Here is a 27,202-nt window from a genome sequence, read left to right as displayed (position 1 = left end):
ACTCATAGCCACCCTGTATAGGGTTTCTGAGGAGTAGCTGGTGAGCTTGAACTGCTGACTTTGTAGTTCAAATTGAATTGCAGTCCAATGCATTGATCCTCAGTGCCACACCAGGATTCCAGTGAGCTCACAGTGTCATATAAATTACAGTGATCCAAAGGACCTAATGTAGATTAGCTATTTGATATGGTTTTCTTTCATCTTTCATTTTGTTTTGGTCAAAATGAGGGCTTACAAACATTTCTGTTCCTCCTTTTTTATTTGTATAATCCTCTCATTTCTTCCTAAAAATTCCACTTTAATTAAAAATGAGGTTGGAAGAGATTTTGGCAGCATGTTGATCTTTATTAGTTACCACCCTTATAACAGAAATATTTCTAGACAAGAAATTACAATAGAAAAAAAATTGATGTGTGTGTGTTATATATATATCTTTACTGGAGAGGCAAAGGAGGCAGTATTAGAATATAGCAATTGGATAAGGTATGTTGTTGTTAAGTGCCATAGAGTCAGTTCTGACCCATGGCGAGCCTGTATAGGGTTCCCAAGGAGCAGCTGGTGAGCTTAAACCACTGACCTTATGGTTCAAAGGACTTTGCAGTCCAGCACATTAGCCCACAGCACCACACCAGGACTCCTGGATAAGGTATATGGGTTTATAATTTCCTCTCAAGTATAAGTTTATACTTTCCTCTCAAGTATAAGTTTATAATTTCCTCTCAAGTATATTCTGATTAAGTACATTTCATCCAGAGAAAGAAGGATAGCAGCTTCATGCAAAGTTGGAAAAATGGAAGCTCAAACAAATGAGCAGCCACTGGTCAAATTATATGCAGGCATTTGATGGGAAGTCAGGGAGAGGTCACAGAGTGAGGCAGAAGGGCAGCACTTACTGGAGCTGCTTGTTGAGCCTTTGACTTAAGCCCTTAACCATCCTGGTATGAAATATAGTCAACTTCATTCCAAGCATTCCTTAAAGAGCGATCTAGATTCTGACAGATGGGCTGCCCTTTGAGAAACCTCTGTTGGTGGGCTGGATGCCATGGGTGTTCTCAAAATCTAGGGGCCTGAAAGAGCATGCTTGGATTGAAGAGAGGGGTACAGAAGATATGAATAAACACAGGATACCCTAAATATTGGAATTTATTACAATAGAAATACTTCTTTCCATATCTCCTGCATAACGTACAATTTCAATGCATGAAATGAAATCTTCAGAGTGTGTCTTGAGGTTAGATTGAGGACCATAAAACTTGATTTGAGTAGATAGAATTTGGGCAGTGAGAGACCATTTCCTGAACCTTCTACTGGAATTGTACTTGACCACTGGGCTGAGAAGAGTATACCCATTTACTTAAAGTATCCAGCTCAAGCATTGTGGTTTTAAGTGTCTTTTAGCAAGGTCATTGACCCCTGTGCACCTCAGTTTCCTACTATGTAAATTAGAGATAGTCATATGGTTGGAAGAAGTGAGATAATCCCTGGGGAGTCTCTAGTTCAAGACTGGGCACACTCAGGTAGGAGCTCTCCTCCGTGATGTAGTAGATGGCTCCCTTTTGCTGTCAAATCCCAGATTTGGGGAGGGAACCCAATCCATGGGGGAATTTACATTTTTCTCAGGATTCCTCAAATTACAATGAGATGGATCTAGCACAGCTTGTCATGGATACTAAGAAAAATGAGCTACTTTTTGTAAAGAGGATGTGTTGAATGAATCTCTCATTCTGTGTTTCGTTCTCTCTCACTCCCTGACCTGCTCACTCTACAGTTCAGGAGGGGACGGCTCTCTGAGTAACGTGACCACATTACCTAGTAAGTAACCACCAGGCATTGTATCTGTCCACTAGTTCCATCCAACTGCCAAACTTGCTGAGAGTCCCTCTCAGCTAAGAAATGAGCAAGTAGCATCTTCTCCCTTATGAGCCACTGAAGACTGAAGTAGTAAGATGGGCCATGGACAGGGGGTGGAGGTCGAATAAACACTGGATTTTGAACCAAGAGACCAAGAGTTAGGCCCTGGCCCTTCTACATGCTTACCAGATGAATAGGACAAGTTACCTCATGTTCTAAGCTTCAAGTTTCCTCAACTATAAAAGGTTTCCTCAGCTGGTCTAGGGAATTAATGAGATAAACAAATAAGGTGGTTGGTATTCACTGCACTGTGGATTGTAAAGTGGGAGCAGGGAGGAAATCAGGGGAACAGAGCAGGTGGAACTCTCTCTATCTTGGCCCAAGCCACCTTTGGGTGGCCCATCAGAGAGGGCCCCTTCTTCCCTACCTGTCCAGCCCCTCCCCAGTCTGCATGAGGGTAAGAACACAGCCCATTTGGGGGACCCAATAGGACCAGAGAAAATACCCTAGCCTAGTGGCCTGAGCTCTCTGTGGCCTCTTCACTCCCTTCTCTTCCAGATATCCTTCGGGAGTTTAATCAATATCTCACAGGCTACGCGGTGGGCACAGGTGACGCCAACAGCGCAAATGCATTCCTCAATCAAGCTGTTCCTGGAGCAAAGGCAAAGTACGGCATTTGGGGAGGGGACTCTGGGACGGGGAGAGGGAGTCACAGCCCCCATTAAGATCATTAAGCTGACGTCTTTGTGCAAAGAGGATATTTATTCATTAGCAGGAATGACTTGCAACACAGTTCTCTTGCCTAGTCACCCCTGTGACTAAGAGGAAAGCTAGTGCAACCTCAGTTATGGAAAGAAAGCTGCAAGGCCCCTGGAGGTTGAACTGACCTTGCTCTCATGTGCTGCATGGTCTAATAATTGGCTCACCAATCAACCTTATCTAATTTGGAAAAGTTACAACGGCTTGACAATGCTCTCCCCAGAGCCTTGCAAGTGGTAATTCCCCCAGAAAGATGGAACTAACCATGAATGAAGTGAAGATGTCCAGAAGAAGTGCCCAACCACAAGCTCAAATGATGGCCCTCACTCTACTCCATGAGCCCCCACCCCACCTGGGTCTCTTTGCTCTGTCACATGCCATCTTGTTTAGAGCCATACCCTTCTAGTTCCAGAGTGTGAGACCCAGAGCAGGTCACTTGGCCAGGGAAGACTTTTCTGGGTAATTGAAACTGGAGGGGACAAGTGATCCCACTGCCATAGCCCCTGGATCACTGTGCTGTGGATCCATTGCACCCCAGGCTTGGAATGGGGCCTGAACTGATAGGAAAGCAGAGTGCTGAAATCAATTCCTCCTGTGGGTTATAAATCCCAAAATGTTCTAAAAGCAGTAGATAAGTTTACAAAAATTAACATTTACACAAGAGTAAAATCCACAACTATGAGAGGGAAAACAGAGGAAGCAATTGTGTCAAATGAAGGCTTGTACATGGGCTGTTTGAGCTTCAGACTCTTGGTTCCCTAGCAACCAAAGGAAAGAAAAAAATAATAATAAAAATATTAAAACTTTCATCGTTCTGATTTGAGGATATATATGGAGTCCTGGTGTGGCGCTGTGGGCTAATGCATCAAACTGCAAAGTCATTTGAACTGCAAGGTCGGTGGTTCAAGCTCACCAGCTGCTCCTTGGAAACCCTATACAGGGTCGCTATGGGTCAGAATTGACTTGATGGCACTTAACAACAACAATGAGAGCTGTAGGATAATGCTCTGGACCACAAGGTCCGTTTGAACCTCAAGGTTCAAACAGGCTTGCTATGAGTCGGAAGTGACTCGATGGCACTTAACAAGTCTCAGACTCCTGGTGTGGCATTGTAGAATCAGCATTGGATTGTGAACCACAAGATCAGCAGTTCAAACCCATCAGCTGCTCCTCAGAAACCCTACACAGAGTTGCTATGAGTCAGAATTGACTTGATGATGCCACTAAGGAACAACAGCAAGTCTTTCAGAAGAGACTAATGGTTTCCTGGCATGGAATCCTCAAGGAGATTGTGCATGTGAAGCCCATGAGCACTGATTACACCTTTACAACAAACACACAATTAATTGGCTTTTCAAATGTTTATTTGTTGCAAAGCCTCTTCAGAAGTGGCAAGCACCCGCATATGGCTTCTCTTCATCCCAGGGCCTCAGGGTCTCTGCCAGCTCTCACAGCCAAAGAATGCCAGGAAGCCTCCATTTTAGGTCTCTGGGAGGGAAACTCTGGACATGGGGCCTCCTCAATAAAGACACTGATTTTCTCTCCTTCTCAGGGACCTTTCACGCCAAGTGCACACTCTGGTGCAGAGGATGAAAGAGGACCAAGTGAGTCAGACTCATGTTTGCTTACAAAAATGAATTTTCCAACTTATTAGGCCTGTCCCGAATAGATTGCTAAAATTCTGTGGTCTATAAATAGACCTCTAAAATAAACCTCTAAAATTCCTTCAACTCTGAGATTCTGAGTCTACTATTCTAAGCGGGTAAGAAGTTGTGGGGAGGGGCAGGGGTGAATGTGCTAGAGCTGTGAGGTTTTGTTTGTTTGTTTGGAGACCATCAGGAAATCCTTCTCCTCCTTCTGCATAGAGAGTAAATTTCCAAGAAGACTGGAAGATCATCACGGTGCTGATTGGTGGCAACGATCTCTGTGATTACTGCAAGGACCCGGTAAGGGGGCGGGGCCATGCCTACTTCTTGCTCCTGATTTTACATGGTAGGCCTTAGGAGGTCCTATCTGAGAACAGATTCTAGCTCAACCCTAGGATTTGTCCACCTCCACCTATGTGTGTATGTACACATACACACAGGCCTTACACCATGACCCTCAGATTTCTGGCTCCTCCTTTGTGTCCCAAGTGGTATGTGTGGCAGATATATGGTGCTTCTACACCCTAGGATAAGCACTGAACCACAAGGTCAGCTTGAATCGCAAGGTCAGTGGTTCAAATTCATCAGTAACTCCTCAGAAACCCTATATAAGGTTGCTATGAGTTGGAACTGATTTGACAACACTCAACAATGACAACAATACACCCTACTCTAAGGAGCCCTAGTAACATGGTGGGTTATGAGCTGAGCTGTTAACTGTAAGGTCGGCAGTTCTAATCTACCAGCTATTCTGCCAGAGAAATATGAAGCTTTCTATGAAGATTTGCAGCCTTAGAAACCCTAGATTGTTGTTAAGTGCCGTCGAGTTGGTTCTGACTCATAACGGCTCTGTATAGGGTTTCCAAGGAGTGAGTTTGACCAACAACTTTGCGGTTCAAACCCACCTTATGGTCGAGTGCTTACCCTACAGCACCACATCAGGACTCCAGAAATCTTAGCAAGCTTGCTAGGAGACAGAACCAACTCCATGGCACACCACCACTACCACCACACCCTACTCTTACAACTCCAGAAAAGAAGAAACTATAGACCCCAATGAGTTGGGAGCTGGACCCTCTACTTTCAGCTCCTGAAATAAAGCTCTGGCTGGAGGCTGTAGTCTGCTGGCTGGCCCAGTTTTGACAACATGAAATAGCCTATGGTTCATCTCGGATTCGGACAGCTAGTCACAGCTGGAAGTCAGAGGGGACTCTCTGGGGCTGGAATCAAGAGGGAAGCCTGCATTGCCCCACTGCCCACCCATCCTAACCAACTCTTCCCCTTTTCACTTTTGTCTTTTCCAGAATCTGTATTCTGAAACCAACTTTTATTACCATCTCCTCAATGCCTTGGACATCTTGCATAAAGAGGTGGGTGGGAGATTTCCACAACCTGGCATAGCTCAAGATTGTCAGGGAAGTGAGGGCACGTGGTGGGAGTCCCTCTTCCCCTAGAAAGCCAAGGGCATGAGTGCCTTCGCTTCCCAGAGGTTAGAGGCTGTCCCAAGGAATTAAAGCCCAGAAGGATCTGAGGCTTGAAGAACAGAAGCTGTATGTGTTGCACTAAGCACCCCACCCTCACCAGGACAGTCCCTGGTGGCGAGAACTGGTTGGGAGTTCCTCTCTGTTGGCACCAGGCTGGGGCACTGTGTTCTAAGACATAGGGTGCAGCTAGAACAACTCCCTCACTTGTCCTGTACCCAGCAGCATGTCCTCTCCCTGTCCCCTGGCAAGGACAGGCTGCTTCAGCTGCCCAGAGGGAGCACCACTTGCCAGGTGCTTCTCCAGTGGTTGAGTCCCCATGTCTACTCAATGGAGATAGGCCTGATTGGACCAGAGGGAAATAAATGGTCAAGGGCCAATGTCCTGGCTGTGGGGCAGGTTACACATCTCACCAAATTTAAAGTAAGCATGTTAGGACTCACTGAATGATGGCTGAACTGAGCTGAACCCTCAACATTTAGAGTTGGGTCACCATGCTGTCCCACTGCAGGAGGCACCATTCGCACTGCATGCAGCCCATGTGGACGGCACTTGTGGAGTTGTGTGGTGCACAACCTACAGGGCCTTCCATGGTAACCTCGTCCACATCCTTCCCCACAGTTGCACTTCGGGGGGGGGGGTGGTGGTGGAAGGGCACTGAGCTAGGGTTCTAAAGGGGCCCTCCAGCCATTTCCCACTTCTCAGGCCACTAAAGCAGCTTGAGGAAGCAGTTCTAAGAACCCCTCTCTCATCTGTGGCCTTGCTGTAGGTGCCCAGAGCTCTGGTCAACCTCGTGGACTTCATGAACCCCAGTGTCATACGGCAGGTGTTCCTGGGAAATCCAAGCAAATGCCCAGTGCAGAATGCCAGGTAGGCAGGTGCTGGCTGCTCCAGAGGGGCAAGTGCTTGCATCTAGTCTCCTCAGGATCTTGGTGTCTTGACTGTCCATGTGTCTAAGTCTATAGAGGGGTACTGTGTCAGGATCAGCCTCTTCCTGAAGGTCAGAGCCATGGCCTTCCCCTACCCCATACCTACTACCTTACTCAACCTCAGGGTGCCAGGCAGGAATTTCTGTGGTCCTGGGTGAGTCACAGGCAGTGAGGTCAGGCTGGACAAAGGCTAGTTTCTGAGAGAGGATATAGCACAGACTATGTAAAGAGGCAACATAGAGCGCATATACATGTATGGTCAAAACATATCCAAAAGCAGGAAAATGTACCTGAAGTAAGACATGCCATTCAGAACAGTTGAATTTATAGAGAAGGAGAGAATTGGGGCTGGGGGGTGGCCACAGGGAAACTTCAAACTGGGAATGTTCTGTTTCTTCAGCTGTGTGGCAGGTACACGGGTATGTGTTTTATCATTCATTAGTCAAGTCAGTTCTGACTCATAGCAATCCTGTATAGGGTTTCTGAGGAGCAGCTGGTGGGTTTGAACAAGCAACCTTGAGGTTAGCAGTCCAATGCTTATCCTACAGCCCCATACCAGGGCTCCTTATGCATACGAGGGACTTGAAAAAGTTCGTGGATGACGTGGAGAGATGGAGCAGATGGGGACTTTAGACACAGAGAGGGAGAGGGGCTGTGTGCTGACGACCAAGGGCCAGGCTTGTAGTGCATACCCTTTTGTTGGTTGATGATGCATGGAGGGTATTGTAACCATGGTAATAAAGCGATATACGATAGGATGAATGTAAATTAATGTTCTCCCATGTAAACTATCACATAATTCACAATAAAACATTAAAAAAAAACAAGTTCGTGGAAAAGTTCATTATCTTTAAGTCCATTTCTCCATGAACTTCTTGAAGCCTTCTTGTACATTTAACAAATATTTTCCTAACTCTGAATGCTTTAACTTTCTCTGATCTCTTTAATGTAGGAAGTCTATTTTGTAAGTAGGAAATATTTCATTAAAAAAAAATTTAAATGGCAGATAGGTGTTAATAAGGAAGTAGGATACTAGTGTGAACTAAAGACTTGTCTAAGGGCATGAACGTCAAAGGCCCCCATATACTAGCACCAATACCAGAGATGTGTTTAAATTTTAATTAAATGTTGAATTTTCACTGACTAAATTCATTGGCTCAGTGTAATCTGTGGCAAGCCTAGCACCTGCAGCCTACAACTTATACTCTGTTCATGTGAAAACGTGGTTACTCATACGTCAGGTGCCTCCTGTGGGATTTTATCCTGTACCCGTCAGGCCAAATACTTGTCTCTGGCATTATATCCAACCTCACAGCACATGTGCTCCTAAAGCAGACTGGGCCAGGGTGCCAAAGAGCCACCCTCCATGCAGTAAAAGCCAGCCCCCACCCAGAGGCCAGGCCTCTGTGCCATCAGAAGCTTCAGCTCTGGGTTCTCCTTCCTCTCCCTTTGTGCAGTCTTCTGTGTGACTGTGTTCTGAGCCCACCGGAGAACTCCCAAGAGCTGGCCAGGTTGAAGGTCATCACCCAAGCCTACCAGGTGAGACCCTGAAGGACAGTTCTTCAAACCACTCATCAATAAACACGGGCCAGAGCTCCCCTGGGGGAGACCCATAGGAAAGGGGAGAGCTACTGAGAGGAGACACCCAGCCATCCTGGGCCCCTTCCACCATCCCACCCTGCTGAGGTGCCTCAGAACCCATGTTAGAGTCATTGCAATGAAATCTTCTGGCCCACTGGCCCAGCTGCCCTTGCCAGCTCATCCCAATGTTAGGTCTGACGAGGACAGTAGCACTGGACACCCCGGGGGAACACCTTTCTCTCTCCTTGCACTCTGGAGGTCCAGCCACCACCCTTGTCCCAACCCATTTCCTCTACCTCCTATCCCAAGTCCCCTTTCCCCACCCCAGCTGGCCCCACACCTCCACAGGTGGACCACCAGGAGAAAGGGTGCAAGACTGCTTGCTGAGGGCCCCTCTGGAGACCGCTGCCAAGGTTTTGTTCCTTGCCGGACTTCCTGCCTAGCCCATTTGAGTTTGCAGTCCTAAAACCCAAACAAAAATGTGGCCCAACCTGCTTCCAAGTCTCTGGAAAGGGATTTGTATTCAAATGTGTGTGTTCTCATGGGAATGACAGGGTGAGCCTAGCAGCTGCTGTCCAGGGAGCCAGGGACAGAGCTGTCACCACACTGCCCACTACCCCTGTCCCTGCCCCTGCGGGTTCAGCCTACCGATGGCCTGTGCTGAAGGTATTGTGTGTGCCCCCAGGACAGCATGCGGGAGCTGGTGGAGTCAGGCCGCTATGACACCCGGGAGGACTTCACTGTGGTTCTGCAGCCCTTCTTTCATAACATCCAACTCCCCATACTGGAGGTATGATACCTACCCACACCCACAGGGCTCCAGAGGAGAGCCTGCCATGGCACCCTTCGAGGACGACATTCAAGGCTTCCAAATAGGAAAGATACAGACAGGAGAGAGTTGCTCTCCAGATGCTGTTCTGGGGGATGCAGACTCCTTGAACATTTGGCCTGCATCCTCAGAGACAGCCTGATGTGGGAAGTTTCCATTATGACCCAAAACAATCTCCATTTTATCAAGCATCTATTATGTGCCAGGCATGATGCTTCTCATACACTAAACCTTCATAACCTCCTTTTGAGGTATTATCATCCTCCTTTAATAGGCTCAGAGATGTGAAGTCTCTTTCCTAAAGTCCTCAAGGTCATCAAGGATGGAGAGGCAGCATGCTAGGTAAAGGGCCGATGAAAATGAGCGAACTCTCCATGAGGTGGAGTGGCACAACAATGGATTCAAACATACAATGAAATGAAGATGGTGCCAGGACCAGGCAACATTGCAATTCATGTCCAACTCAACAGCAATTAATAACATAACTCCAAGTGATTAACTTTCTGCCCCATACACGTTCTCCCTCCACACATGACTCTGCAGTTAGAAAGGAAGAGTCTGTGCATTACATTTGCAACCCGACTGTGCTCTTTGCCTGAACAGCTGAGCTCTATGAGTGGACTACGGTGAGGACTGAATTCTGCCTATTGGGGCCTCTACTAAGGGTCTCTCCTAACTGGAGGACTAGTTAGAAGGAGAGAAACTTTGTGCACTCAAGAACATCAGGAGAGAAGAAGTTGGAGTCAGGTGGCATGGTGCCCTGTAAATGGCTGTGCCCAAGTCTGCCCAGATTCTCACCCCACCCTCAACACCATAAGGACCAACTGGTCAAGCACTGCAAAGTGGCTTCTCCCAGCTGGCTGGCCAGGTTTCCTCATTGACAAGGAGCTAATTCTTTCATCACCTATGGCATAGCTAGGGTTAATAGAACACTCTGAGTGGTGCAAATGATTTGTGCTTGACTCCTGGTGTGGCACTGTAACTACAGCACTGGACTGTGAACCACAAGGTCAGAAGGTCAAACCCACCAGCTGCCTCTCAGAAACCCTATGTAGGGTCACTATGAGTCAGAACCAACTTGATGGCACTTAACACTAACCTAAAGGTTGGCAGATTGAAATCATCCAGTGATTTCAATCTGCCAACCTTTAGGTTAGTGTTAAGATTGTTTACATAAAGGTTGTTGTTAAATGCCATTTCTGAAGAGCAGCTGCCGAGCTTGAACCAGCGACCTTGCAGTTCAGTGCTTATCCTACAGCACCACACCAGGACATAAGATTAGAGACACAAAAATCCCATGGGGCTGAACTACTAGTCTGCAATGTACTGCATCACCATGAGCTGTAATCAACTCCACAGCAATGGACTTGTTTTTGTTGTTTTGAGGGAAGTGTATGAATGTATCTAACTATAAATATGATGATTTCTGATTAAATAAGGGAAAATTGTAGCATGACTAGAGGGTGGGGGTTAGGGGTTACCTAAGGCCAGTCACTATGATCCCCATCTTAAGGTAAGCAGGCACCATAGAGGCACTCCCAGGGGAGGAGGGCATTGAGCAGTGGACCAATCTGAACCAACAGGATCTTGAGAAAGTCTGTTTCTCTTCTTCAGGATGGGCTCCCGGATACATCTTTCTTCGCCCCAGACTGCATCCACCCAAGTCAGAAATTCCACGCCCAGCTCTCCAGGGCCCTTTGGAGCAATATGGTAAAATGAGTGTGCGACTTTCCCTGGTTCACTGGGTCCTCTAGGGCATAGCACCAGCCCATTCCAATCCTACAGAATGAAGCCTTGTTGTGAACCTTCCTCTGAATAGGAGAGAAGTCTGTAGAATTTTAAATATAAAGTCCTTCAGAATTTGCTCAGCCCAGGTTCGTTTCCTCCCTCTCCTCCGGATTGGAAACTGACAAGAGGCTTTCCTCCAGTACATTTTTTTTTTCTCCATGTGCATTTGAGGCAGAAACCTCACATTTACTCAACATTTCATACGTGCCAACATCTGTGCTAGGTACTGTGAGCCATGTTATATCACTTCAGTCTTTCAACAGGTCTACAAGGGAAGTATTCACAATCTGTGAGGAAGCTGAATCTTAGAGAAGCTAAGAGACCTGTCCAATGCCCATAGCTGGCAAATAGCAGAGCCAGGAGTGCAAACTAGATTCCCTGAAATCAAGTTCATAGCTCTCCTCTCTACAGTAGGCTGCCAGGGGATTTGACTTTAGCAGAAACCCATCTCTTCCTTTTCTTCCCCATCAGCTTCAGCCACTAGGAAAGAAAACGGATACCTTGAATCTGGCAGCAAATATATTCCTGTCCTGCCCAACTCAGGTAATAAGGGAGGATCTGTTGTCTCTCCTTTCCAGATCCCAGACCTCACCCTCCTCCCTACAGCCTCCTCCAGATTTCCACATTGCCCACCTTTCCCCACACACCTTAGACCAATATCAGCAATGGAGTTGTGGGAGATGGGCTTCAGAGACATGGGAAGAGGGCACAGAAGCGGTTATTTCTTAGAGAATGGGAGAAGCAGCTGGGAGAGGATGGAGTGAGAGAGGTGGTTTCTTGAGAAGGGAAATCAAGAAGCCAGAAGAATGTCAAGCAGACTCCTTTTAGCAGTGGCATTTGGGGCAGATGGGAAAAGTCTAAGTGCAGGTTGGAGGGATAGTTGTGGTTAGAGATTGCAGAGCTGGCTTAAGGATTTCCCAGCCAGGAGAAGGTCAGAGAGGAGAGCAGCAAAGGGGATTGCTGAGAGCTGTGTGGAGGAGGAGCCAGTAGGATTGTCTGGTAAAAACTGGATGAGGATTCAGTTCAGGGCTCCTTTTAAGGAAGAGTATGTGAGTGGTTGTTAAACTTGATTTCAAGCCTAGGAGTGGGGGCAGGTACATGTTCCCATCACCTTGAACTTCCTTTAGTAGTGCTGGTGGAATGGTGGTTAAAGTGCTTGGCTGCTAATCAAAAGGTTGGTGGTTTGGACCTACCAACCACACGTCAGGAGAAAGATGTGGCAACCTGCTTCCATAAAGTTTACAGCCTTGGAAACTCTATGGGGCAGTTCTACCCTTTTCTATAAAGTCACTGAGTCAGAATCACTTAAATGGCAATGGTTTCATCTTTACAGGAGCATGGAACTGCTCTGTGGGTTCAAATGATCAACCTCCATGGGCATGTGGAACTTCCTTTTCTATGGCTTTTTAACCCTTTTATGACTGAATTATTTATGTTTTGAAGTTTTGTTGTTGATATTGTATGTTGTAAGCAACAGAAGGCATGCCTAAAATCAAGGGGAAATCTTTGAGGCCATATGGATTTGGATACAATTATGTGGGACATATACATCCCACGTGAATTCCAGTGATAGGACTGATGGGGTGAGGCTCATTTCTTCAGATTCATGCAGTTTATACAGGTCCCTACTAGGCAGTAGCATGTACTACAACTGGGTGAGCAGCTTCCAAAGAAATCTGAGAAGCAGAAAATGTGGTGGGTGTTATATGTCCCATGGGTCATGAAAGGGCTAACCAAATAAGACCCAGCGAATCCTGAGCAGCAGTATAAGTAGAGGGGCTTGACCCAATGTAGGAGGTCAGGTTTCCCTCCTGGGTCCAGCTGTATCACTTCTCCATCCTCCTGGCTGGACAGCGGCCAGGAAATAGACCTGCTGCCTCATGTATCTATGGGGCTCCTGAGAAAGTGGGCACCTCATCCCCTGGCTCATGCTCCCTATCTGCTGCCTTCTCCATCTCTGTCTTGTGGTTCATCAGCCTCACTGGCAAGCAAGAGTCAGCAGGAGAAGAAAGATGGGGAGGTACAGGAAGGTAATGGTACCCGATTGCTCAGTTGCTGTGTTGTGATTTGAGTTAGAGGGCTATTCAAATTCTGTTACCTCTAGGGAAACACGCTTTCCAGTCCAAATGAACAGATGTTGGCCAAAGGGTTAGGGCAAAGTTCTAGAGCCCCCTACTGTGCCAGGTGTGAACCCTTTCATTGCTAGATGCTAAAGATGTTCAGGGATTCCTGGAGGAGGGGTTGAGGCCCCTGGGTAGTAGGGATATTTGGGGACTCAGAGCAATGGCTGCAAAGTATCCTGTAGGTAAGCATTTCAAGATGTCAACAGCCTACATGGCCATACTGAGTATCATCCATGAAAGACACTCCCCATTCAATAATAGAAATAATGGCTACCTGTACCAGGGACTGGAAGGAGCTCTGGTAGCGTAGTGGTTACAAATCGGGCTGTGAACCGCAAGGTCAGCAGTTCGAAACTACCAGTTCTTCCGCAGGAGAAAGATGAGGCTTTCAGCTCCCGTAAAGATTTACAACCTCGGAAACCCTGTACAGGGTCACTATGAGTCGGAACCGACTTCACGGCACATAACAACAACATTCCAGGGACTACAGCCCTGGTGTCATAGTTGGCTAGGCAATGGGCTATTAATCATTAAGGCCAGCTGCCCCACAGGAGAATGATGAGGTTCTCTGCTCCCATAAAGATTCATGTCCTTGGAAACCCTGAACAGGGTCACTATGAGTCAGAACCAATGGCACAGTACCACCACCACCACTATAACAGGAAGCTATCATGTGCTCTTCATTAAACACCAAGCTAGAGCCTAGGCACTGGGTCAGGGAGAGCCCTGGTACCACGGGCTTCAAGGTAGCCTCTGCCACTCTGTCCAGACCAGGTAGGAAGTCCAGAAAGCCTAATCCTCCACCCATTATCTCAAGCCACAGTACATTCAGCTCCTCCCTCTTTGACAGAGCCTGATTGAGCCATTGGTGAACATAGTGGAGCACATCCAACCTCCTGGAACTGGTAGAAGAGGCTGAGAGATATGGTTGCTAGGCAACCCTGGAGCCCTTTCCATAAGGGTCCATCTGTTGGCCAGCCCGTCTTCACTGCACCAGGCAGTCTGTGTTCCACAGGTCCCATCTGCTCCCTCCCATGTGCTTGGAACTATATAAAAAGCCCACCAGCATCTCAGTGTGAGCTAACAAGGGCCAGGCAGCATGTATTTTAGTACTAGCTGTGTCTAAATATAGAAACAAGAGTCAACAGGCAGGACTCAGTTGGGGAGGAGGAAGCCAAAGTGGATATGAAGCAATGAGAAGCGTTCTCAGCCTCTTCTCTTCTCCTCCATCCCAGTCAAATTACAATTACATTCTGTTGTGCCAGGGAGGGCCCTTCACATCACTCCATAGAGTTCTGTTGCACTTGAAGACTGGACAAATTATTTCACAGTTAACATTTGACTTGTCACTCTGTGTACTGTGACCATTTTCCTCTCACTGCCTTAATTACCTCTTTGTCCGCTCCTTCCCCAACCTGGACCATCTGTCTATGATTTCTTAGGCTTCGAAGAAACTGTCAGTTGCCCCTTCTTGTCTCTTTTAATGACCCTTCTCCCAACCTCTAAAGTGGGGACATTTCTCAGCCTTCATGTCTTTAGCCATCTTCTGTTTTCTCTCCACATCCCCTCACTCTGGGATTTCTCCATTTCCAGGTTTCCTGTTAAACTTCTTTGCATGTGACGCCTCAGTCTGCATCTTCATTTCTTCTTTCTCAAACTCCAGACCAAAGGCTGGCTAAATGGATAGTCTGAGAGTATCAACAAAGCATGAGAACCAGAGAGATGGAGACAATGATGAGATAGCGACTGAGATCATTTCATTTAATATTTCATCCAGTCTTCTGTCATGAGAAAAAGAACAAGAGGAAGCCAAATGCCTTGAAAGCGAGCTCTGAGCCTTCCCCACTGCACTCCTCACTCTTATATTTACATTATTGCTTAGCAATGTTGCTACTTAGAATTACTTGTGGAGACATCATCACTTTTCTAATACTTAGCCCCAGTCAGGGATCCCTTGAAGTGGGAAGAGAACAATTATTAGTGTATTGCACACACATTCCACTGAGTCTTGTCTTTGAGCGATCTTGCAGGCATTCCTCAGCAGTTACTGCACTTACTGGGCATGGTATTCTCTGGTGCTTCACTGCCTCGTAATAGTAGTTCACATCTATCTGCCCAACTAGGTTGTAAGCCTCTTTGTATTATCCCATTCTTCTTAGCACCCAGAATAATGCTCTGGACACATAAGATGCTCAACACACATTGGTCAGTTATTTATAGAAGGTGAGCTTTCGGGGGATGATAAATAACACTAACCTGTTGTTGTTGTTAAGCGACATTGAGTCAGTTCTGACTCATGGCAACCCTGTATAGGGTTTCTGAGGAGCAGCTGGTAGATTTGAACTGTTGACCTTACAGACAGTGCCACCCCAGGACTCCTAACACTAACCTGAGACAAACCTTATTAGCCAAGCAGACATGCCTCTGAAAGCTCTCTTCTGCCTTCAGCTATTGAAGATGGTCCAGGGCGGACTTCCTTCCTTTGGACCAGGATGTTCTTCTGACTATGTTTCAGAGAGGAACGCTGATGCTTAGAAGGAAGAAGAGAGGCTTGTCCGGTGCCCTGTGTTGGAGGCTGAGAGTTTAAGCACACAGACTGTCTTTCTAGATGACTGCTGAGTCCCTGTCATTCTCTCCCTGTTTGTGACACCAGCAGCGTCTTTTGTTAGCCTGCTCCTGGTGTGAGGAGTGGAAACAAGCTAGAGACTAGTTGGAACAGGTCCTGACTCCAGCTGTGCACTCACTACTTAATGTCAGGTATAGGTCCTTGCCCCACTCTGGGGCTCAGTTGTTCCTCGTCTTAAAAATGAGGGCATTCATGGACTACAAAGCCAGATGTTCTCAATGCCAGATGAGCACATGATTGTGTGAACAGGGTCAAGTCTAAGGCAAGAGGAAGTGGTAGGGCCAGAACTGAACAAAGCTCTCTCCTTCTAAAAGCTTTGGGCTGCTTTTTCTTTTTTAAGTACCATCCTGGTTAAAATAAAGCAAAATAAAACAAAACATGGCCTGACCTGATTCAGCTTGGGGCGGTCCGCTTTCAACCCCTGGAATTGATCTCTAAGGCCCGCTTCTCCAACATTCTGATTCTTCCTTCATATTCCCACTTATCCCCAAATTTTCAGCTCCACTATAAATAAACCTTTAGTGAAAGTATCCGCAGCCCTGGGCCCACTTTGGTAATTCCTGATCTCCATCTTACTATTAACTTGCTTTTCCTCGTTAGCTTGATCTCCCCATTTCTTTATTACTTCTTTCTTCTTTGATTGATTAACCCATCACCTGAAACTGGATGGCCTTGGATTCTTGACAAGGCTTGTGTGAAAAACCAATCATGAAATTGGCTGGTAGGGAATAAAGAGGATGTTTCCTGAGAAAAAATACTGACCCAAATATCTGCAGCCAACCTGAAGGGGATCAGACATACAGTTCAAAGGAAGTAAAAAGAGAGAAATAACAGAGTCCTGGTGTGCTGTGAGTTAATGCAGTGGACTACAAGATTGGTTTGAACCTCAAGGTCGGCAGTTGAAGCTCATCAACTGCTTCCTGGAAACCCTATACAGGATTGATATGAGTCAGAACCTACTTGACTGCACTTAACAACAAAACATATTGATAATCATAACACATTTTGGAAGAGAGAAATGCATGAAGCTCTTGCCAAAGAAATTATAAAGGAAAGAAAATGGTTAATTCTGAGGATTAGGGAATTGTCAATTACTTAGGCAAAAACAAACACATGAAGCCCACTTTACAATAATATGTTGGTGGTGGTTATGTGCCATGGAGTCAGTTCCAACTCATAGCGACCCTGCACATTGTTTCTGAGGTTGTAAATCTTCATGGGAGCAGAAAGCCTCATCTTTCTCCCGTGAAACAGCTGCCCTTGCGGTTCGCAGCCCAATTTGTAAGCACTATGCTACCAGAGCTCCTTTAAAATAATATACTGAATCCTTTTCTTGAGCAGCCCTAGTCTAAGCTCTCCTGTAAAATCCTCTAGTGAATAAATGAAAATGCAGCAATGTGTGAAGTAAACCTAGAAGACAGGATTGTTAGTCCTTATCGTTCCTAAACTAGCTTCAGTGTTGTTACATAACCCTGTGGTTTCTTTTCTCTCTTAGAATGCGCCCTTCCTGGGAACCTTTCGGAACAGCAACTACACATACCCCTCTGACCCAGCCATTGAGGTAATAACCTCCAGCCCAGGTGTGGCTCTCTCCGGCACAAATTGTTTCCACCTGTGGTGACTTGGGCAGTGGTGCAGGTTTCAGGATGTTAGTTTATGCAGAAGTGCACCCATCTTACAGACTTGGAGTTGGAATGTACAAAAATGTTCCCAAACCACAAATTCCCAGCATTGTCTCAACATGTCCACAAGTGCTTACCTGCTGTCAGCAACCACCTGCAGGAAATGCCTCCAGATCAGTTTTGTTTGAACTTAGCAGTCATATGTTCATAGACGTTGCTTCCGATTAGGCCGTGCAGCCTTTTGAGAAAGAGGGAGAAGGAGGCAGTGACTATGATGCACCATCGACTTCCTGTAAGGTGGAAGCCAAATGGGAAGAAATCTCAATTCTAGGGGCTGGGCCTAACAGGAAGCGGATGCACATCTGGGCAAGCCCTGAGGGAATCACAAAGGACTCAGAGCCCATGGATTTTAGGACTGCAGGGGGAACTCTTGGTTACTCCAAAGTGGACCTCTAGAATGCTGGACCACGTTAGACCTTACAAAATGGTCTGTCAGTCTCCAGGGCAGGAGCTCAGTCACTTAGGTTATTTGAACACCTCTGGTATGTCCAGTCTTGTTCGAGGGGCTGTAGGAGATTCAGAGAAGTACAAGGCCTAGGCCTTCCCTTAGGGAGTTAGAGGTCATTCCACAAGTACTTCTTCAACACCTACTATGTACCAGGAACTGTCCCACAACTGGGATAGAGCAATAAACTACACATATGGGTCCCAGCCCTCATGGGAGTTAATAATCTAGTAGAGAGAGATCTCAGGAAGTAGCTCAACAAATGAAGAAACAAGATCCCTTCAGATAGTGAGGGCAGCTCTGAGGTGGACAATTCATTTCGTTATGGAGGCTAGTCCTCTGAGAGGAGGTGAGCTTTGATGAAAAGGTACTGGCTATCTGCAAAGCCTGAGGAAAGTCCCAAACAGAAGGGCCTGGGAGCACAGAGGGTCATAAATGGGGCTGAGTTAGGTATACTTGAGGAAGAGAAAGAAGGTCATGGTGGTGGGGCATATGAATGAGGCAGAGATGAAACGAGGGGGGAGGGAAGATCACTCAGAACCTGAGTCCCTCAATAAGAAGATTGATTTTAGGTTAAGCTTGGTAGGAAGCCATTGGAGGATCTGGATCAAATTTGTAAAGCATCTTCATGGCTGCTATGTGGCAAGTGGATTAGAGAGAGGTAAGAGTGAGGGACATCCTTTTATAAGAGTGGAGACCAACTTACATGAAATTAGTGAAGAACTGATGCTAATCTGTGGGATCTGAGCACTAACAGGAGTTTGGAGTTGGGAGAAGTAAGAACACACCACTGTAAGTCAGAAAGGAGGTAAGACTGGAGCATGAGAGGATATAAGTGAATGGGACAGAGTAGGGAGGAACCAGCATGAGCCTAGATACAGAGGCAGCAAAAGAGTCATGGTTCAGAGGGAGAAGGGGAGAATACAAGAAGATCAGTTGCATAAGGGAGGCAAAGGTGTTTCTTGGGAGATGGAGTTGAATAGGTAGTGAAAGGACAAATGATGGTGGGCCTCAAAACGCAACAGAGGAGAGAAGATTTCTTTCCCGGGGAAGTCATGGTGTGTTCTTGAGCAATAAGGGAAAATCATGGAGTCTTTAGGTGGCATAAACAATTATGTGCTCAATAGCAGAATGATTGGCAGTTCAAACCCACCCGGAAGTGCTTCAGAAGACAAACCTGGAGATCTGCTTCCTGAAAGTCACAGCTTTGAAAATCCTGTGGAATTGTAGTAGGAGATTAACTCAGCAACAGCATAAGTTATGGGGGGGAAATCAATCAAACAAACAAAAGGAAAGTCATGATGAAAACCACACTTGAAGCAGACTGGGCTAGCAGCAGTGTGCAAGAGTGTTGGCGAGAAGAAAGCTTCCTAGCTGGGGGTTGAACAGTCATCCAGCTTCTCTGGACTCTCTCCAAAAGCCACAATCATTTGAAATGTCAGATGTGTCCTGTCAATAGAGTATGTGTCCGTGTTCAAACCAGCAAATCTTTCCATTATTAGTTGCGTGCTGAACCATGTGCACTGTGTATGTATTTCACATTTATTTATTGGAGGCCTAAAGGCATCAGGTGCTGTGTTCATTACTGCGTACTATGGTGAGCAAAACGGGCCTGGGCCTGCTAGCTGGCTTCTTGGAGCCTCGTGTATCTTTGCTTCTGATGGCCTATGAGCTAAAAATCCAGACCTAGGTTCTTTGGAGTCCTTGAGTGGTTGCAAACAGTTAATGCACATGGCTACTAAATGAAAAGTTAGAGGTTCGAGTTCAACCAGAGACACCTCAGAGAAAAGACCCAGTGATCTCCTTCTGGGTGAAAATGATCAGTTACTAAAACACAGTTCTACTCTGACACATATGGGGTCACTAAGCAATGGCAACTGGGGCTGAACCTTGTGGTTCAAACCAACTTTGCAGTCCAGAGCATTAACCCACAGCGCCACACCAGGAGCTCCATAATTATCCTGTGTGCTATAAATTCTAACCTTTTTGATCTTAATCCACTGTTCCCAGAAGATAAGTGAACCAGTCAACACTATTTGTGGAGCCCTACTGTATGTTGTTGTAGGATCAGCACTGGACTGAGAACCATAAGATTTGCAGTTCAAAATCACTATCTGCTCCTTGGAAACCCTATACAGGGTCGCTATGAGTCAAAATCGACTCAGCAGCACTTAACAGAAACAACAATTGTGTGTCAGGGAGAAAGCCCTGGTAGTGTAGTGGATTATGAGCTGGACTGCTAGCTGCAAGATCAGTAATTCGAATCTACCAGTCATTCTGCAAAAGAAAGATGAAACTTTCTGCTCCCATAAAGATTTACAACCTCGGAAACCCTATACAGGGTCTCTATGAGTCAGAACCAACTCAACGGCACTTAACAACAACAAACTGTATGTCAGCACTGGGCTTTGCCCCTTAGATCCTCCAGATATCTGGGACTATAGGAAAGAGATGCTCTCTCTCCCTCAGCTTGCTGGCACTAACCATTTCTGTGCTGTATACGACAGAGTCTGGGGAATTTGACTAAAGGTGTCCAGTGTTGCAGAAATTAACTTATGCACATTCAAGGAACTGGTACTCTGAATTTCAATATGCAAAAGATATGTTTACACATATAAAGAAAATACCTACAGAATCCAGGAGATATGCGATTGTAAAAGTTTCATGTTGCTTTCCTAAAAATATTTTAACTAATTATGATTGGGCCCTAGCATTTTCATTAGTGTCAATTAGCTTAATGTTAAACACCACCACCTAGAATCTCCAAATCCTGTGTTCCTTTGGGAGGTTATATGATTTCATCATTTTCTCCCCTGATTTGGGGTAGCTGCTGGCTCCATTTAAGAGTGCAGATAACTTGGGATTGGAAAGGCTTTCAGTCCATCTATAACAAACAGTTCTTAACCTCCCATGCACCCTTAAGTGACATATTTCTAGACTCCACCAAAAATTCTTTTGCTAGTTCTCAGGCTTAATTGAAGCTTATCTCCCTGAACAATGAATGTTGGGCGTTGTGTTTTTTCTCTTTGATTTAGAACTGGGGTAGTGACTTCCCGTGTACAGGGTGGAAACCTTCCAACACAGTTCCCACCTCGGGTGAGTGAAAACATCATCACCCCTTCAATCAAGAGTCTTGTTATGTGGCAAGTCAGAGGGAGACTCTACAAACACACCCTGGAGCTTCAGTCAGGTCTTGCTGATTACCATGATCCTCGGCAGCTCACAAAAAGTGGTCTTTAACCATGGCTGGGCTCCCATGTCAAGGAGCCCAGATCTGCCCACCAAATCACACTTCTCATTTCCATGTAGTCCAAATTCCAGTCCTTGAGGCCTCCTTGTCCAGTGAGATGGGTCCAGTAATAGGTTGGGGCCCTAGTTTCCCTCCTACATAGTCCTTGCAACTAGAACTTTCCTGGACCATCCCAATGGGAAGTGGGCTCTACTCAGAATAAACAATAGTCACTAAGTCCATTACCTCCAGTGTCTTGGTTACTCCAAATGAATTTGGAAGAAGTAAATTTGCTAAAGCCTTATATAGGAAATAAGTGAAAGGGGATCTGTTGACTAGAGAAGTCAGAGACTGCTAGTAAAACTTACATTGCAAAAGGGAGATCCCCTGACCATCTGTCTTCTTGTATGTCTCCTCTAGTTCACAAGCTCCAACCAGCAGACATCAAAGTGGTGGCCGCCATGGGTGACTCGTTGACTGTGAGTACTGAGCCATGAACCATGGATGGCCCCTCAAGGAGTACAGTCAGGCCCCTTCCAAAATCTGCTCTTATGGAATGTTGACCCCACATTCAATAATTTAGCCATTACTAGTGTCAGGCACTAAAATGCAGCCAGGCAGTCACAGGACACCACCAAGCAAACTAGAAGAGCCCACTGCTCCATCCTTCCACAGTCCAGTTCACACACACTGTCCTTCATGAGACCTCCTCAACCCCCAGACAGAAACGGTTCCACCTTCCTCGCTGTTCCCAGGCATTCCATGTGTGTGTTGTCACACCTATGCCGTTATCTGGGAACTCACCTTCATCTCCCCGACTCACAGAGTGGTAGTTCTTACCGACACTGCCAATGACCCTTCCCCCACTGAAGGATGCATTCTTTGGAGAAGAGATAGCCCAATTCTGGGCATATAGCATCACCTTACTAAATGAGTTGAATTAGCCAACTGTTGAGCTGTGTGCAAGACACCTCACAAGCAATTCAGAGGGGAAAGTAATAGGAGACACAATCAGGTCTTGGAAGAAACATGTCCAGTTGGGAAAACAAAAGACTTACACAGAAAGAGATATATAAATGACATATGGGACTTTCCAAATAGAGTATTTATTCTGTGAAAATGAAGAACACCCCTATATTTGTGTGAATGTGTTTGTGTTTTGGAATAAGCATGGAAAAAGGTGTGTGAGGGGCAAGGAGGGGATATCGTTTTGGTGATGGGGGTGAGATTTTAAGATGGATTATCCATTTTAAAAACATCTTTGTATTGTTTCATTCATTATGGTGTACATGCTACTTTTATAAGTGTCTAAGAGGAATTTCTGTTTTTATTATTTAAAGGCAGGGCATTTAGACAAAGTTTTATAGTGAAAGTAAGAACACGCAAGGGGTGGTGGTGGCGATGTGCCATGGAGTTGGTTCTGACTCATAGTGACCCTGCATAGGGTTTCTGAGGCTGTAAATCTTTACGGGAGCAGGAAGCCTCATTTCTCCTGCAGAACAGCTGGTAGTTTCAAACTGCTGACCTTGAGGTTAGCAGCCCAACTAGTAAACACTATGCTACCAGAGTTCCTTAGACAAGGAGTGGGGAATCTTTCTTCTGCCAAAATTTATGACGTCAGTCGCAGGCCATATAAAATTATCAACTTAAAAATTAGCCTGCTATATTTGGTCGTGGTGCTGTGGGTTAATGCACCAGACTGCAAAGCCATTTGAACTGCAGGGTCAGTGGTTCAAGGTCACCAGCTGCTCCTTGAAAACCCTATACAGGATCAGGATCGCTATGGGTTGAAATCGACTCAACGGCACTTAACAACAACAACAATGTGATGACTGGAACTGCAGTTGCTTAGGCAGGGCCAGACCAAATGATGTTCCCCACACCTGGTCTATGAGACTGAATCAGAGATTTAAGGGACTAGAAAAGGAGCTCAGCATTACAGGAAGGGATGGAGGGGTGATAGTGGAAACAACACAGCCCAAAGTCTCCATGTTTCAGAATTGTGATCAGATCTATCCTGAAGGTTTGTGTGGACAGGATAGGAGGAGGCAAACTAGAAGCCAGATGTTGGTGACAGGGCTTAGCTTTGACCCTGTAGGAAATCCACTGAACATCAGATTAGCGGGGAGACATGAAGAAAAAGGTGTTCTCAGAAGAACGTACCAGTATCCCAGTTAGTGAGATTGGAACAGAGACTGGAAACCCAAGTAGGAAACCCGAGTGTCATCCATAGTGTGAAGAAGGCCCACTAGGAACATGGCAAAGGAAGAAAAAGAAAGAAGTGGGTGTTAGGAGGGGAGAGTTAAGAAGACTTGACTGCTGATTGTGCATAGAAGATTGAGGAGAAGAATGTGTCAAGACAGCTCAGAGTCTAAGGAGTCTGGTGTGGCGCTGCAGGATAAGCACTGGGCTGCTAACCACAAGGTTAGTGGTTCAAATGCACCAGCCACTCCTTGGAAACTCTAGACAGGGTCTCCATGAGTCAGAACTGACTCAATAGCACTTAAAAAACAAGGGTCTGGCAGCCTGAAGAAAAGTCAATGAAAAATGCAAATCTAGGCCTTATGCCAAGGCAAGAGGGGCCTTTCCCAGTGCCCTCAACCTATTCCTCAGGCCTAGAAACTTCTCTTTGCTTTTCACAGACAGCAGTGGGAGCCCGACCAAGCAACTCCAGTGACCTCATGTCTTGGAGGGGACTCTCCTGGAGGTAAGCATATTCCTGACTCATTTCCTATTGACAAGTCTCCTCCTTTTGTCCATCAGCCTGATGCTGATGTTAGTCTTCAGGGTGACAGAAACGATGTGCCAGGGGTGCACAAGGTAAGTGTCCTTTTAACAAATGTGCTTTCTCTTCTCCAGCATTGGAGGGGATGGGGTGTTGGAGACCCACACCACACTGCCCAGTAAGTAGCAGCACTGGTAATATTCATCACTATAGCTATTACTACCTCTTCGGAAGGCCAGGCCTTCTCCCTGGAGGAAGGGATGAAAGGGTGATCTGCAAAGAAAGAGGTCAGCCAGTGCTGAAAAGACCCAGGGTCCTCACACCCAACACTGCATGCCCACTGCGTTCCCATGGGGCCTCTGCTGTCTCTTACCTGTGCTCTCTACCCCTTCCCTCCTTAAAGACATTCTGAAGATGTTCAACCCTCACATCCTTGGGTTCTCGACTGGTACCAAGAAGGAGACAGCAAGGCTGAATGTGGCGACGGAAGGGGCCACAGCTCGGTGAGCAGACGTGGACCTGGAAGGGAGAGATGAGGGCACAGCTGGGAGGTCAGGTCAGGAAGCAGGAGGAGGAGAGAGAGAAAAGAGTGTGGTTGTAAGCGGAGCACTTCCAACATGCTGAACTGAGTTGGTTCATAGCATGCATACACTGTATCTGTGATGCACCCACCCAAAGGTTATCTGAAACGACACAGATTTATTATTGTGGTGTGCATACTGGCTGTTCACTCATCTGAGCAGCACTAGAGCACAAAAGATTCTCCCAGTGCTTTAGTACAAGGAAAGCAAACAGCAAATGAGACATAGAAATCAACGTCCACTCTTAAATAAGTTTTGTGGTGGGAAATCCATGTCTACTCTTACGTACTGGGCTGGCACATCTCTGAGCTGGATCTGCCCACTTCTCTGATGCTGGTCCAGCTCTCAACAGCTTTGGAACAGTCATGGATCAACCTCTCTAGAAGTAGACATGCTTTGAGGGCAACCCCTACACAGGGCATACCCAGGCTTTGTAGCCAGACCCCAGGTCCTTTCAGATGGGGTTTCTGCGGCTGCCTGTCATAGCCCAGAGCTGGGTCTTAGCCCTCTTCTCAGATCTTTCTGCTGCTACTTCTCTGCTGGGCAAACTCTGATTTCAACTTTTTTCATTCTCTGCTGCTGTCTCTCCTGATTCTGCCTTCTATCAGGTCTAAGGTTACAGCAGGTTCCAGTGCCTTCTGATAAACAGTCAGTCTCTTATCCTCCAGGCTGATGTAGCATGGTCGGAGAAGCACTGAAGGTCGGTGGTTCAAACCTTCCAGCCACAATTTGGAAACTATATACAGGGTCGCTATGAGTCACTTAAAAACCACCACAACAAATCCCCCAGGCTGATGCCAGGTGGGGAAGTTGTGTTCTTCAGCACAGAGCTTCCATGTCCCTAAGGGACATTCCCGTCTATGAGCCGATATTCACACCCTCTAGCCTAGTCTTTTATTGCCCTTACCACAGGCCCAGGTCATCCCTCTTAGTCAGGTGGGTCCCCCACTCAGTGGCCTCAGATGTGGTCCTGTTCTCAATACCAGGACCAAAAGACCAAACTATTGCCTGCAGAACGGGTTCCATCTCCCATCCTTGTGGTCCTCACACCCTTCCAGGTAGGCACAATTTTGAGGCTTTGAAAGTGTCCTTAATGATTCAAGGTCCCTCAGCAAGTCTTCAGAGTCCCATCTTCCCTCTGACCACTGCACTGCAGGAGAGAGCACTGGGAGGGAGATGGCTTGTCCTGCCTGGTCCCCTGAGCTGTCCCTAAACTGTCACACTGACTCAGCTTGCCCTCCCTGCCTGCAGAGGCACAGGTCAAACATAGGGGACAACGCTCAGCTCCCAAGAAATCAGTACATGACCTCCTCATGGACATCTGCTCTCCCTTCTTCTTGTCCATGCCTCAGAACCTCAGAACAGTCTTTGATCTGAAAAAGATTCTGTTTTGACAAGAGGGCGTTAGATGGTAGAGAGCCTGAAACAGCATGGTGGCTGTTTGTTTTCTCTCAGATTTCTGTTGTCAACAAGAAGCCAGATAATTAAAGCTGAAATGCCTGCCCCAGTTCATTGATTCTCTGCATGGAACGTGCTGGGTATTTGCTTTGCAGAAGGATAGCTAGGTTCACATCACCAGGGAAACCACACCAGCTTGACTCACTCTGTTTACAGGGCGCGTTCCTTCCAGACACAGTAATGTGGGCCCCACGCTCAGCTTAGGACTTCAAGCCACAGGAAGTGATATCAGTTCCTTAACATCATAAGCAAGAGGAACTGACTTTTCTGCAAAACACTGGGCTTTGTGGAGCCACTATATCAACATCTAATAACTGTTATTACCATTACTATTATTATTATCATCGTCATCATTTTATTATTATTACAGTATACAGCCATCATTAACCAAGAGTTGGTTCTGCAATCTGTTGACATCCAAACCCCCCTCCCTTTTCTCTTTTCACTTCTCTTACTGCCTTTCCTTTATACTGCTCCTCAAGGCCTCTGCTAGAGTAGAGACAGTGGCAGGGGGAGGAGTTGGAAGCTGCATCTTCTGATTCCTGTCCCCATTGTCCAGTGTTAGGGGAATGGAGAGTAAAGGGCTGACTTAAATAAGTAAGATGGGAGATTCATTCTAAGGCTTTCCTTTGTTTGACCTCTGTTGTTTATTAGTGTGGATAAGGATGCGTTGACCTACAGCAAGCAACTAAAATGAGTTCTGTGCCCAAGCCCCAGCCCTAAGACTTGATAGCTGTGTGACTTTGGGCAAGTTACTTAGCATCTCAGTTTCCTTGTCTGTATTGTTGTTGTTATTTGTTGATGAGCCATCTCCACCTCATGGTGACTTTATCTATAACAGGACAAAATGTTGCCCCGTCTTACACTGTCTTCATGACGAGTGCTACGTTGGAGTCCATTGTTTCGGTCCCTGTGCCAATCCATCTCACTGAGCACCTCTCCTGCCTTTGTTGCTATTCAGAATATCTTCTCTGGCTAATTTTCAGAAGTAGATAACCAGGTCTTTCTTCCTAGTCTTAGCCTTGAAGGTCCCTTGAAGTCTGTCTATCATGGGTGACCCTGCTGGATTTGAAATACCAGTGGCATATCTTCCAGGTCAGAACAACACACAAGCTACCACAAGACAGAAAACTGACAGACAAATGGTGGCCCTTCTCTATAAATGGGAATAATAATAATGCCTACCTATCAAGGTTATCAGAAGGTTAAAATGAGATAAATGTACATAATACACAGTAGGGAGTGTGGTAGCCTTAAAGGATAAGCATTGAACTGCGAACCACAAGGTTAGCAGTTTTGAGTCCACCAGCAACTCTGGGAAAAAGATGAGGCTTTCTGCTCCCATGAAGATTTAGAGCCTCAGAAACCCTGCACACAGACACTATGAGTCAGAACCTACTTGATAACACTGGCCGTGGCGCCACAGGATAAGCACTTGACCTCAAGGCCAGTTTGAACCACAAGGTCAG

At 46.3% G+C, this 27,202-nt stretch overlaps 1 protein-coding gene across 1 annotated transcript in view; it reads left to right on the top strand.

Moving 5' to 3' along the window:
- Window positions 1–27,202, top strand: part of PLB1 (phospholipase B1) — a 173,540-nt gene that overhangs the window by 107,345 nt on the left and 38,993 nt on the right. The window contains 16 exon segments of the mRNA XM_006835284.1: window positions 1,769–1,812; window positions 2,410–2,518; window positions 4,163–4,214; window positions 4,476–4,556; window positions 5,561–5,626; window positions 6,507–6,607; window positions 8,124–8,205; window positions 8,933–9,037; window positions 10,691–10,786; window positions 11,336–11,407; window positions 17,109–17,174; window positions 20,776–20,836; window positions 21,390–21,448; window positions 23,612–23,676; window positions 23,829–23,872; window positions 24,098–24,197. Coding sequence (XP_006835347.1) covers window positions 1,769–1,812; window positions 2,410–2,518; window positions 4,163–4,214; window positions 4,476–4,556; window positions 5,561–5,626; window positions 6,507–6,607; window positions 8,124–8,205; window positions 8,933–9,037; window positions 10,691–10,786; window positions 11,336–11,407; window positions 17,109–17,174; window positions 20,776–20,836; window positions 21,390–21,448; window positions 23,612–23,676; window positions 23,829–23,872; window positions 24,098–24,197 — 1,203 coding nt within the window.

Source organism: Chrysochloris asiatica, unplaced genomic scaffold (assembly GCF_000296735.1).
Source record: "Chrysochloris asiatica unplaced genomic scaffold, ChrAsi1.0 scaffold00016, whole genome shotgun sequence".
Classification (NCBI taxonomy): Eukaryota; Metazoa; Chordata; class Mammalia; order Afrosoricida; family Chrysochloridae; genus Chrysochloris; species Chrysochloris asiatica.
The sequence above is the reverse complement of the archived record's forward strand: the minus strand, read 5'-3'. Positions and strand labels throughout refer to the sequence as shown.